This window comes from Cotesia typhae, unplaced genomic scaffold, assembly GCF_013202065.1.
Source record: "Cotesia typhae breed Kobodo isofemale line unplaced genomic scaffold, CoteBio_Ctyphae contig_4, whole genome shotgun sequence".
Taxonomy (NCBI): Eukaryota; Metazoa; Arthropoda; class Insecta; order Hymenoptera; family Braconidae; genus Cotesia; species Cotesia typhae.
Genome location: NW_027423748.1, coordinates 4,772,200 through 4,784,879, shown reverse-complemented (window position 1 = coordinate 4,784,879; position 12,680 = coordinate 4,772,200). Strand labels below are relative to the sequence as shown.

General features: G+C 29.1%; 1 protein-coding gene across 2 annotated transcripts in view; it reads left to right on the top strand.

Moving 5' to 3' along the window:
- Positions 1 to 3,034: 3,034 nt before the first annotated feature.
- The window catches only part of LOC141527457 (retinal homeobox protein Rx1), a 42,824-nt gene continuing 33,178 nt past the window's right edge, over positions 3,035 to 12,680 (top strand). For both annotated transcript variants that reach the window (XM_074242956.1, XM_074242957.1), the window contains exon 1: positions 3,035 to 3,246. In XM_074242956.1, coding sequence (XP_074099057.1) covers positions 3,063 to 3,246 — 184 coding nt within the window. In that variant the 5' untranslated portion in view covers positions 3,035 to 3,062. The remainder of the gene's footprint in view (positions 3,247 to 12,680) is intronic.

Sequence of the window (12,680 nt, the reverse complement as noted above, 5' to 3'; positions counted from 1 at the left end):
TAGAGCTCGTGCTATCCCTCTGAGTTTGTAACCACTACAATCCGATGATACACAGAAACACAATAAATTGACTGGAATCAAGTAAGTAATTTTGAAAAAGATCATCTTCTTGATTAGAATAGAAAAATTCTCAAACTAAGAAATTTTTCTTGATTTAACTAAATTTCCCATCTGATCAATTTGGGTTAAAAAATATGTCATAGAATTTGAGAAACTGCGTTGAATGCTACCAACCACGTAAAAATCGGTTGATGCATTCAGAAATTATTGTGGTTTGAAAATTCAAAAAATAGTGTTTTATTGAAGTACCACCAGACTGTAGAACAGCTAACTCTTTGGGCTCAGAGAGTTCAAAAATAATACATAAAGTACATTTTCGAGCTCGAAGAGCTCAAAAACTTCATAAGTGCAATTTGAAGTGCTTAGATATAGAATTAACGGGAAGTTGCAGGGATGACCTTGAGGGTCAACCTTTTTCCTAATTTTTTTTTTTTAACTTTTAAACTATTGTACCGATGAATTGCAAAATCTAATCAGCCCTTAACCTAAAAAACCGCACAATGCCGCAGAGTAGAAGAAAGCGGGACCAGTTGATCAACTTTTCGTAACCTTCCATAACTTCTTAAAGATGCATCAGATTTAATTGACTCTTACGTTTGTTAAGATTTGTAATTTCAAAACGTCTAGTGATGCGAAAATGATTCGAGGACAAATTCAGAATCTACTTTCGGAAATGTGGGAGCGCTCCAAATTGCTCAACGTGCTCCACTAGTGGTGCTGGTGATGCAGGAATTTGTGGCTAGTTGATTAATTGCTAAAATAGACTTACAGGAGGTTTGTTTGAATATTTCCGGCCAAATTTTGAAATTTTAGCGGAAATGCCCAAAAAGAGCTCCTGTTATAAAAATTCTCTGAAAATCAAATAAATCCCTTACGCTCAAAATATGTCAGAAAATGCCCAAACACAACTCCTGCTAAAAGCGGAACTGAAATTCCAATTTTACGAGATCCATCACGAAAGTTACATTTTGGCACACCCTAATATATTTATATATTTGAAAGGACACGGATCGGTAGATTTTGAGTAATCTCAAAAATAAAATTTTCAAACAAAGGTTTTTTGCTGCTTGAAGAAGTAAAGCAGATGTGTATAAGTTTCAAGAGCTCAAACCTTCGGAATAGATTATTTCTCAAGCGTTTTGAACTCATATATAGCAGGAAGTTCCAGAGATGGCCGGCAAAATCAACCGTTTTCCAGATTTTTTTAGTAGTGCACCAAAATCTTTACACAGAAAAAAAAATTAACTTGAATCAAGTAAATAATTTTGAAGAACTTCATCTTCTTGATTTGAGCAAAAAAATTCTTAGACTAAGAAATTTTTCTTGATTTAAGTAAATTTTGTTTGATTCAAGAATTTTTCGTCATGATCCAAAACAATGAAACTCTTCAATATTATTTTCTTGGTTCAAGAATTTTTCTCTTGATTCAAGTTAATTTTTTTTTTTCTGTGTACATTCCATCAAGTCCAAAATATCTTTCACAGTGTTACAATGGCTGATTCCTAGCACTCTAGAAATTTTAATTTTTATACCATGAAATTTATTTCTTTTAAAGTTATTAAAAAGCTCCAAAATCACAAAACAGAGCCAAATCTTTTGAATCTATAAATTTAAATTAAATTTAATATTTCTTTTATGCATAACAATTCATAAACGAAAATTATAATAAATTTAAATGATTTATCGTTGAAATAACAGTGTAATTTTGAGTGAACAGCCCTCATTGAATTGAGTGTAATATAGGATCAGAATAAAAACAGTATATAGAGGATAATTGGAAGAAGTAAAAATGTAACCAAAAGCATAGAGCATAGTATAATAAAAAGCCTGAAAACATTTTAGTGTTTATTGTTGAGGAAACAACGGGAGTATAACAGTGTACAAGCGGTAAGCTTCACCTCATTTCTGGCAATTACAGGGGATGCCAGAATCCGCCACAAGAATCGTCAACTCACACCGGGAAAGTTTTAGCCGCAGGGTTGCGTGCATCTTCCTCCTTTACTATACTCTATTTCCTTGTTTATCTCAATAAATTCGCTATTCTACTCGCTTTATTCCACTTGGCACACACTAATGTGGTATCACAGAAGCCCAAACACCCGGACAACTTTGACTCCGTCGCGCTCATTCGCACGTACTTGCCCATGTAATCGCACTCTCTCGCACCACAAAATTAACCCCTCCCTTGAGTACAAAGAGCTGCGGGACTCATGGATCAATTGGTGCAAGCGAGATATATAAACTTTGGGGTAGTTAACAAAGACAGTGATAACAGACACTCCCTTAAAGAGGGTGAAATTGAGCACCACTGACTCGCCATGTTAGCCGCGAAATTATTCCATTGGCTGGCTGTTAACTCACGAGCACCACTATTGGTTAAGCTTGGATACGCCTACTAACTAACAATTCCAGTTCTGCCTTTCTGTTTTTCCCTCTCTTTTTTAATTCACACGGCTCGTACGGGTTTGATCTTGGCATACTCTTAGTTTCCCCCTCGAAACTTCAGTTATCAACCGGCTAGTAGTGCACACTCGCTACACAACATACGGATCACCACGATTACCATTCAATAACTTTTAATCCCCGAATCATATTTATCTGCTCGTAAATTAAATACAAATATTTTATTTATGGATTATTTAAAAAATAGTTATCACTTTTTACATTCAAAAAAAATCAAAGTCAACAAGATAATGTCATGTCTGAAAAAAAGTGTAAGTTTGTTTCTTGATTTGATATTAATAGTGTGAATAATTTGTTTAAAGTTTCAAGACATTACTCTATAAATAAGTGACAGATACTTTCATGTGATGTGTGTCATTTCATGCTTGTTTTGTAACAATGTGCATTTTAGTTGAAGTTTTTATTTAATTCATCGAAATTTATTGAAAACAATTTATAAGAAAAAAAATATATATATAATATTTTGTGATTTTATGTACTACTAAGTGTAAAATTTAGTTTGATTATAAAAAATAATACGTTGTTTTTCGATTGATGCGATGGAGTCGCAACCACTGATCGAGACTTCGTCGCAAAATAGTCAAGATATGGTTATACCAAAGCCAGCAACAAGCATTCCTAGGCATAGTATCGATTACATTTTAAAACGTGCCGGACAAAAACGGACTCATCAAGAGAGTGAAGAGATGTCATTGACATCGAGGGATACACAAGAAAGCACTGGTACTCGATTACAATGATTTATTTTGGTTATAATTTCGGAAAAAAGAGAAAAAAAATCTCTTTTAATATTTAAAGTCAAATAAGTTCTATTAAATTGATTTGAAATTTTGATAAATACAATTTTAATAATTTATGAATAATTCATTAATCGTGTTACTATAAATTAATTAATTCGTGATAATTGCATGAGGAAATTAATTTTTAAGGGGTTATATAATTTTAGTATTAAGGAATAAAAGATATATGAAAAAAGTCTTACGAATAATAAGAATATATAATTACGAAGCGCTTGGTTAAGCCAGTGCATGACATTACATACACACGAATACTTGATCATATACATACGTTATGTGGGGAGTAAATAAACGTCCGACGGCGACTAAAATGTTCGTCTGCAATATCTAACCCTCTCCTACCCAACACGCGTACGATTTCAACCCACAGTATCTCTGAAAAGGGGCGCGCGACGCAATTAATCACGACGATAATCAGAATTAGGAGTCCAACCGCGAGGCTAGATTGCTCTATGCGGTGAATTGAGACTGAAACAATCGGACAACCACTTGTAAATAATTCATTTTCAATTAAGATTAAAAATTTTTATGATATTAAAATAAACAGCCGTCTACATGTGGAAATTTTTAAAAACTATCAATGTAATTTTATAAAAATATTTTTTTAATTCTAATTTATCTTTCAAATAACATAAAAAAATTGTCTTTTAAATTTTTTATGTTTATTTCAATTATTTATTAATATTTCTTCTTCATTTTTACGTAATAATTATTTTCAACTGAAAGTAATATATTAAATTGAAAGTAAATTATTCAGTGAAAAAAAATGTAAAATAGTAGGATACATAAACACACATTGTGTATACAATATACATATATGTATGTATAGAAACACGATGTAGACTCTAACACATAGCTAATGTCAACTTATAATTGGAAAATCGTTACTATCGTATAATTGTGATCTCTAATGTAATGCCCGCGTCTGTTACCACACGGCTAATTTGTTGTCAGTATACAATATACTTGCGGGTAAAACGATACCTTCAACAAACGAATCGTCGGTACGTGCAAGACCATAAAAATAATTACCGTCATTTTATCATTACTACACTCATTTTAAACCAATTATCATAATGATAATATTCATATATATACAACTTTTTTTTTTTTTTTTATCGTACTCAATTTTCACTAATTGAAAAACTAGTATTTGATAAATAAAATATTTATTTATTCAAACATAAAAATAAACAGTAATTTGATGGTTTTTATATATTTAAGTAACTTAAATTATATGGAAATTTATTCTTGTCTTGAAATTTTTATTTTTTATTCGCTGATAATTGAATCACTTAAATAAATAAAATAGTGCATGTAAAAGCAATTATTAATGCATATTATAGTCATCATTCTAATAGCCCAAGTCGTCACGTTATGTTATAATCAATATACACACATAAACACATTATATATTGTATTTTTAAAGAATTGCAATAATAATATAAAGAATAATTGACTCATCATTGATTTTTATTGACGATAATTATCAATTAAAACCCGGTGAATTTCGAAATACAAATTTTCGCATTTATAATTTTATTAGTTTAATAAATCAATGGATTATATAGTAATAAAATAAATTTCAGTTATCCCTTGATTGTTAATAAAAACATTAAAATTTCATTAGACTCTGAAAAACGCAATAAGTCTATTAATTCATTGCATTATAATTAAATATTATTCCTTCCACTTAAATTCAAATTGTCAATGAATATAATCTCCGCAAGCGGGGTATTTTAATATAAAATTATAATGAAGTAAAATGAAATAATAAAATAAAAAATTTAAACATTAATAAGCTAATAAACGAGTACACGAGTTAAAGAATAAAATTATGGTAAAAAATAAGTTGGAATAGCCAGGAATCGAATCTTGTTTCACTAATCGAATTATCATTAATTATGATACCGCGCACGAGAATAAAAAAGAAGCTAAAGGCCTGTATACTCACTAATAAGGATAAAAAAGAGAGAATAAAAATAAAAATAAAAAAAAAAGGAATGAAGAGACAAGACCGCACTTTAAGAGCTGAATTGACGTGTCTACTAATGGATCGCGTTTCTCCCTATATCTCCCTTGTGTCTTTTCTCTCTCTGGATCATCATCTTCACTCAGCTGTCCTTGTTTTCTTGACCTGTATAATCTTAAAACCACGCACCGTCACTTAGCTCGATAAGTCTTTTAGGATAGTAGAGAATTATTGGTAGCAAGAAGCATTCGAGGAATTTAACTAAAAAGTATACATATAGATAAACAAGAAAAAAAATATGTACATGTATATAAAGTGAATCAGTAATTAGTTTTATGTTATTTTATTATGAAAACAAAGTTAAAATAAAAATAAGTGAAGATAATTTTGGGAAGGGATAATGTCTGTATTGCAGATGATGGTAAGAAATACAAGTTCCACGAGATTAGGTAGGGTTGCACCATAAGTAATAAGTGGTAAAAGTACAGGGAACGCTCATAAAACTCTTTGTTAGGGGTAATTCCGATCGCGTGACAGTACCACAGGGTCACTGAGCAATTACGTGTAATTTCATACCCGTTTATATTGCGAATAGCTTGTCTTTCGGGTGTAAGTCACACTCCCGACTCCCAACTACTGACTACCGATCCTGATGGAAGCACCCAAGGTAAAATACTAAAATTAAAAAATATTAAATTGAAATAAAAAATAAAAAACAAATGCGAATGAAACGAGGATAACAGCCGGGTAAACTGGTTGGCTGCCAGACAGGCAACGTTGTGTTCAACGACTTATAACGCGATCAACTTCTCCAAGTAAATTAATCCGATCGTTTTCAACCCATTTACTCTAAATTCATTACGTTTGTTCATTAAACTATTATCGTATATTTAAATCTACCATTGTTTTACGTCAAACCTATTATTTTAGCTTTTATTTTGGTAATTCAATCAATAGCCATTATCTAAACTTTTTAATTTCTTGGCAATTGGATTTACCATACCTGTTTTTATTTTTAAGTTTCAATTGGATTTAGTTTTCTGAAATATAAAAATTTTAGTGGTAAAATTATAATGACACTATTTTATTAAAAGTTTACATAAATTTGTACACTCACTGATGAAAAAATTAACTTTATTCAGGAAGAAGAATTTTCATTTAAAATAATCTTTCGCATAATTCAAAATAACCAAAAACTCTTTGAAATTATTTTTTTTACTCATTCGAGTTCAATTTTTTATCAGTACAGAAAAAATACTAAAAAAAAATTATCTTCTTTATTTTCTTTTTAGAAGAAAAAAAAAATTTTTTTTCCAAAAAATTTTCTTCTTAATTCAATAAAGCTCATTCGCCTTAAAAACAACAAATAAGGAGTTTGACTCAAGTGTAAAAAATAAATTGGATTAAGTAAATTTTCTTTAATCAAGATTCAAAATCCAAGAAAATTTTATACTTTTACCAGAAAATGTGATTAAATTAAAATTATTTATCTTCAATAAAGAATTTTTTTCCGTGCAGCTGTTGTAAAGTTCCCACCGTAATTTAAAATAAAATTAAAAAAAAAATGTTAGCAATGAATAATAAAGCATACATCGAAAGTAAATACTATATAGACATGCTGCAGTAGTACTCAAGCACCTGTAACAGAATAACTTCCTCTTGGTTGCTAGGACACGTGGCAAAACGGAAGCAAATCGGTAGGTTCTACTCGTGCATGGTTGTGAAGGTGGTACGGCATGCCAATGAAATCGATCAATTTATTAACTCTACTATACTTTCTATATATTTTCATGAAACCGAAACTAACTTATAAATGTACGCAAATATTTTTCCGATTATTAAATTTGAGTCAGTAGTTTATGACTTATGAAATACATGTTTAATAATTATATACACTACTGTAAGTAAAAGACATCACACACATATTGAAATAACGTGTATTTGATAAGCCGACAAATTGATTTCCGTTCTATTCGTTGAATTGTCTTCGTTATTTCGACGATCTCGTGAACGATTTAAGTGAATTATCGTCTCGATCAAATCTCCCAGGTGAGGATGCTAGTTACATCATCAAACAAATCAAACGTATATGTGTATATATATGCATATGGTATAGAAGTATGATATATTTGCCGAGTAGTAGTATGTATGCAATCATTGATACAGACACACAGACAGGCAATCGGCGCAATTATCGCGCATATCGCAGTCCACGGCCAGTCATGAGTAGAGTAAGTGGTTCGTTAATGTATGACTTGGATCTAATTTGGTTTCATACACTTTGTTCTGATCATTTGCTTGATATATATTTCATCCGATCATATTCTCCAGGTCTCTACAGTATTTACTCATGTATGACTAAATATTACACAGTATGTATGAATGTATGGAATAATATAACAATATGAATGAGTTGAAGTGAGTTAGAATATAGAGTAAACTCGACACATCGTCGGTATAGTCTGATGCCGCTAGAGATATCCCAATAAAGCTTGCACGCCACCAAACAATTAAATTATTAACTAACAGCGATAACGAGGCACGGTAGCGCTGATTACTATTATAATGAACGTCGCTTGTACCTTTATGTTATTTCTTCCCTTTATTTTATATTCACTCTTTTTAGCCTTTATTATTCATTTAGTCGAATAAAAATAATTATCAATTTCATGATTATGAAATTGAAGATTTTTTAAGTGAATATAATAATAAATAAATTTTTGTTTTTCATTAAAATGAATTTAATTTTGACACTTTGAATTAATACAAGGATTGGGGTAACGCAAAAAATTAATTTTTTTTTTTTTTTGAGTCTTCTATAAAAATATTTTTTTAAGAGTTTCTTAACAATGTTTGAAAAAAATGAATTTGTTTTTTATTTGGAAAATGACGTTGGTGTTTTGATTTCTGGAGTTTACTCGAGATTTCTATTATATACTTTTCTAAACGAAAAATTGTAATATCACATACATACACAGAAACGTACAGGATTTCATAGAAAAAGATATCCTTTAAAATTCAGAGGTAATATTCAATTTCGTGTAAGGAAATCGAGACACATGCCACGAAAGATTGTTTGTATATGACAGTTTAATTTTTGTAAGGGACACATGTTTATATTGAAGAAAATAATTCTACTTTTAAAGAAGAAAATTATATTATAAATAAATAATGTGTTCTTTGTGATAAAAGTGATTGTCTTATTTTTGAAAATCTAAAAAATATATTAAAAAAGTGATAAGAAAAAAAAATTTAATAAATAAATAATGCTGATGACAGCTTAAGAGCCTTTTCACAAATGTATCTGATATCAGCAATATAGCCACACTCTAATTATATCTAATAATTTATTAAACCTGTTTAAAGTAATATTCGATGATGAAAACAAAAATAAATAATCAAATTTGTTAAACACTTTTATTAAGATTACCTTCCAGGAAGATTGGCTGTTGCTTTTAGCAAGATTGTGAATAAAGAAAAAGAAAAAATAACTAAAGAAATATAAAAACAAAAAAAATACTAAATTCTATATAATCCTCTTTGGTCTTTGATGGCGGCAAGCTCCGCTCACTGTTTGACGGCATATGCTTTTTGTACACTTCAATTTAATTTTTTTTATTTTTTTATATTTGATTTTAATTCCTTCCGATACTAGTTTTAAATGCAGCAAAAAAATTTTACGATCGGTTGAAACGCAAAGGAAATGTTTTATACGGAAAATTACAGATTTACTGATATAGATATATGGATTAATATTACTTTAAAGGAAGTTGGGTTCAGTACACAAACATGTCGATAGGTGTTTTCCTTCTGCGGGAAACTCTGCAATTATACGCGATAAAGCGATGGTAGATAGTTACCGTTAGTCGATCGCTAATGAACCGTCAATTAATAAGCCGCGAGTCGAGTTTAATATGGTTAACTCACAGACATCAATTTACTCGAAAGTGAGAAGTGTGTTGTTGAGGAACACTTTCGCATGTTACTCAATATCATCCTACCATAAGTGTATATTAAAAAATAAATATATTCAAATTATCGTCAAGAATTTTTCAATGAATAAAAATTACATTAAAAATCCTAAAATCGATAAAAATGTTATTCCTAAATTACACTAAAAGTACTGCTCTCTATTTAAACCCTAATTAATGAATAGTCTTAACGTTTAATAATAATAATAATAATAATAATAATAATAATAATAATAATAATAATAATAATCGATTATTATATACTTTAGACCAATTTCTAAAAATGATCAACGGTTTATTGAAATAAATTTTTCAAAATTTAATGAAAATTTTTTGTAGAAGTCTGTTTTGTTTTTGAAACGATGTAAACTATTTTACGTATGTTAATACAAATTTATTAGTTATCACTGCAACTCATATTCACAGATATAAAACTTTTATCATCCACGAAATGTTAAGCTATGACAAATAAAGATGACGATCAGTTCATAAAACAAGAGTGTGCATGAATATTATGGTGTGCTAAAATGTAACTTCCGTGATGGACCTCTTAAAATTGGAATTTTAAGTTCCGCTTTTAACAAGAGTTTTGTTTAAGCATTTCCTGACATATTTTGAGCGTAAGGGATTCATTTGATTCTCATAGAATTACTTACAGGAGCTTTATTTGAATACTTCCGGCCAAATTTTGAAATTTCAGCGGAAATACCCAAACAAAACTCCTGTTAAAAATTCTCTGAAAATCATATTTATATGTAATTTTTTTTTCTCGCAAGTTTTTTGCAAAATAAAAAAAAATACTTATGAATAGTATTGACTGACCAAAAAAAATGTCGTATTTGTTCATTAATTGCTCTTAATTTGATCAAAGTCAAAATTAACGATCAATCCAAGTTATGTCATAAATGAAGATCTAAGAGCTTAGCATTTTTGATTTTGTCTGAACGTATATAATCAAATGATCACAAATAATTCGTAGCAAATTTAAATCAATCATCAATTGTAATAAATTTAACTTAATTTACGAGTGTTTTACTTATCAACTCTATAGAGAGAAAGAAAAAATTCACTGGTTAATTTATAGCTAAGAATTGTTGAGTGCGTTCACATGATCTTATGATACAGTCTACAAATGTATGTAGACAGTAAAAGTAGAAGTTCGAAGTTAAGAAAGAGAGAGAAAAGAAGCTATTTTTGTAAGCTCCCGAACAGAAAAAATTTTGATTCATGATGAATTTCCGGATGAACTTCAGATTGTGAAACAAATATGAAATTCGAAACATTATTTTGCATATTGTGTTCTTTGTCTCTAAAAAATTAATCCGAATAGAAGTTATAGAGTCGTAAATGTTGAGTCAGTGTAAGTAAAACTGAAAATTCTAATATAATTGATTACGAATATTATTTTAAAGATTAAAAAAATTAAATTTTACATTCGATTTCTTTCAAATTCATCATGAAATTCAGCTGGAATTCGCCCTGAAATTCATGATAAGTTTCAAAATAATGATTTACATTTCGTTTAAATTTGGACTTACAAATTTATTCAATAATAGCTGTCAAATTTCGATTTTTGAGACTGTTGAGTCAATATGAATTGAAAAAGATATTTTACGACCATCGACTCTAATAATTTGTTTTACTAGTTAAAAATCATAAGTTTTATGTATAGTTCGTTCCAAGTTCAGCATGAACTTCATCTGAAATTCACGATGAAATTCATCCGGAAATTCATCATGAACTAAAATTTTTTTTGTACGGTCTATTCTTAATATGCAACAATAAACGAGTAAAGAAGAAGTTGAGAATAGTTTTTCTTATTTCTTTTTTGAAGTCAAATTTATATAAGTTCTACTGTAGTAGCTCCATAAACATAACCTTTTATATGACAGTTAAATCTTGTTATAAGACCGTTTTCTTTCTTTTGTTCGTATGAATACTTTTCCGATGTAAGACACTAGTAGTCTTATGTAGAAGCACATCTATTATGAACTATTGTATTCTACAAGTTTAAAAAGTTGACAATTTCGTATGAGTTCATCTCTGACTGTATTGTGTCACAACCTCACTCGTGAATATTTTATTACCCTCGCAGCGCTTGAAAGTATATTTTTTCTGACTTGTTCTCCAGTGACATAACGCAGCCCGCCGGTTTATTCTAGAACTCACTCGAAGAATAACTTCTTACTTTTCTAACTTGAATCTTAAACAACTATTTAATTTCCACTAAACGATCAAGAACAGTGTAGTCATAACTTTGTCAACATAGGTTTATTTAATTATAATTTGCACTCAAACCGATACACGCGTTACTTATAACTAACAAAAGATTAAATTTTAAAGTAAAATAAGCATTCTGATTTATATAAAAGCTAATTGTTGGTCGCCGGTTTTGCTCGGCTTAAGTTTAATTTTACTTATGTTATTTAGTATTTTAATTTCAAGGATTTATGGTGTTAATACTATCGAAACATTATTTTGCATATTGTGTTCTTTGTCTCTAAAAAATTAATCCGAATAGAAGTTATAGAGTCGTAAATGTTGAGTCAGTGTAAGTAAAACTGAAAATTCTAATATAATTGGTATTATAGTTATAATACCAAGAAAATAATTTTAAAGAGTTTCATTGTCTTGAATTAAGACGGAAAATTCTTGAATCAAGTAAAATTTACTTAAGCCAAGAAAAACTTCTTAGTTTAAGAATTTTTCTACTCAAACCAAGAAAACGAAGTTCTTCAAAATTATTTACTTGATTCAAGTTAATTTTTTTGTCTGTACATCTCTATTTAATATTAATCAACGTTCTATTGAACTTAACAATTGCCATAGTAGTTAGCTGTCAATAAGATTACATTTCGCTCAGTTAAATAGAGTTTGAAGAGAATGAAACTGCAATAAAGCTTATTATTTTTTACACCAAAAAAATATTGATAGTATTTTATCATTTAAACCTTCACTGAGGCATAATGTATCTTGTGGTATGAATTTGATACTTAGAAATTTGTCAAACATTTCCAAATAGAACGTCTTTTGATTAATTAGTATGGATGAAATAATGAAATTTTCAAAACTGATCCAAATGTGTTTTACTTTTTACAGTACTGTCAATACTACACGAGTCAAACATTAGATAAAAAATTTAGTGAGATGATTATCTTATCATAATTGACTAATTGACTACTACCAAATTTTAATAAATTTTAAAAAGTAATTCTACGACCTACAGTACTGGCTTAATTAAATTTGGTTATATTTTCAGCAAAAAAATCTCAAAAAATTGGATTATTTTAAAAACAAACTTATTGCGTACTTCTTACTGTTATTTTAATTGAATTTGATTTTAAAATAACTGAGTAATCTCTCTTGACTGACAAGGAAAAAATAAATGTTAAATGAGTATAAAAAAGTAGCATCTGT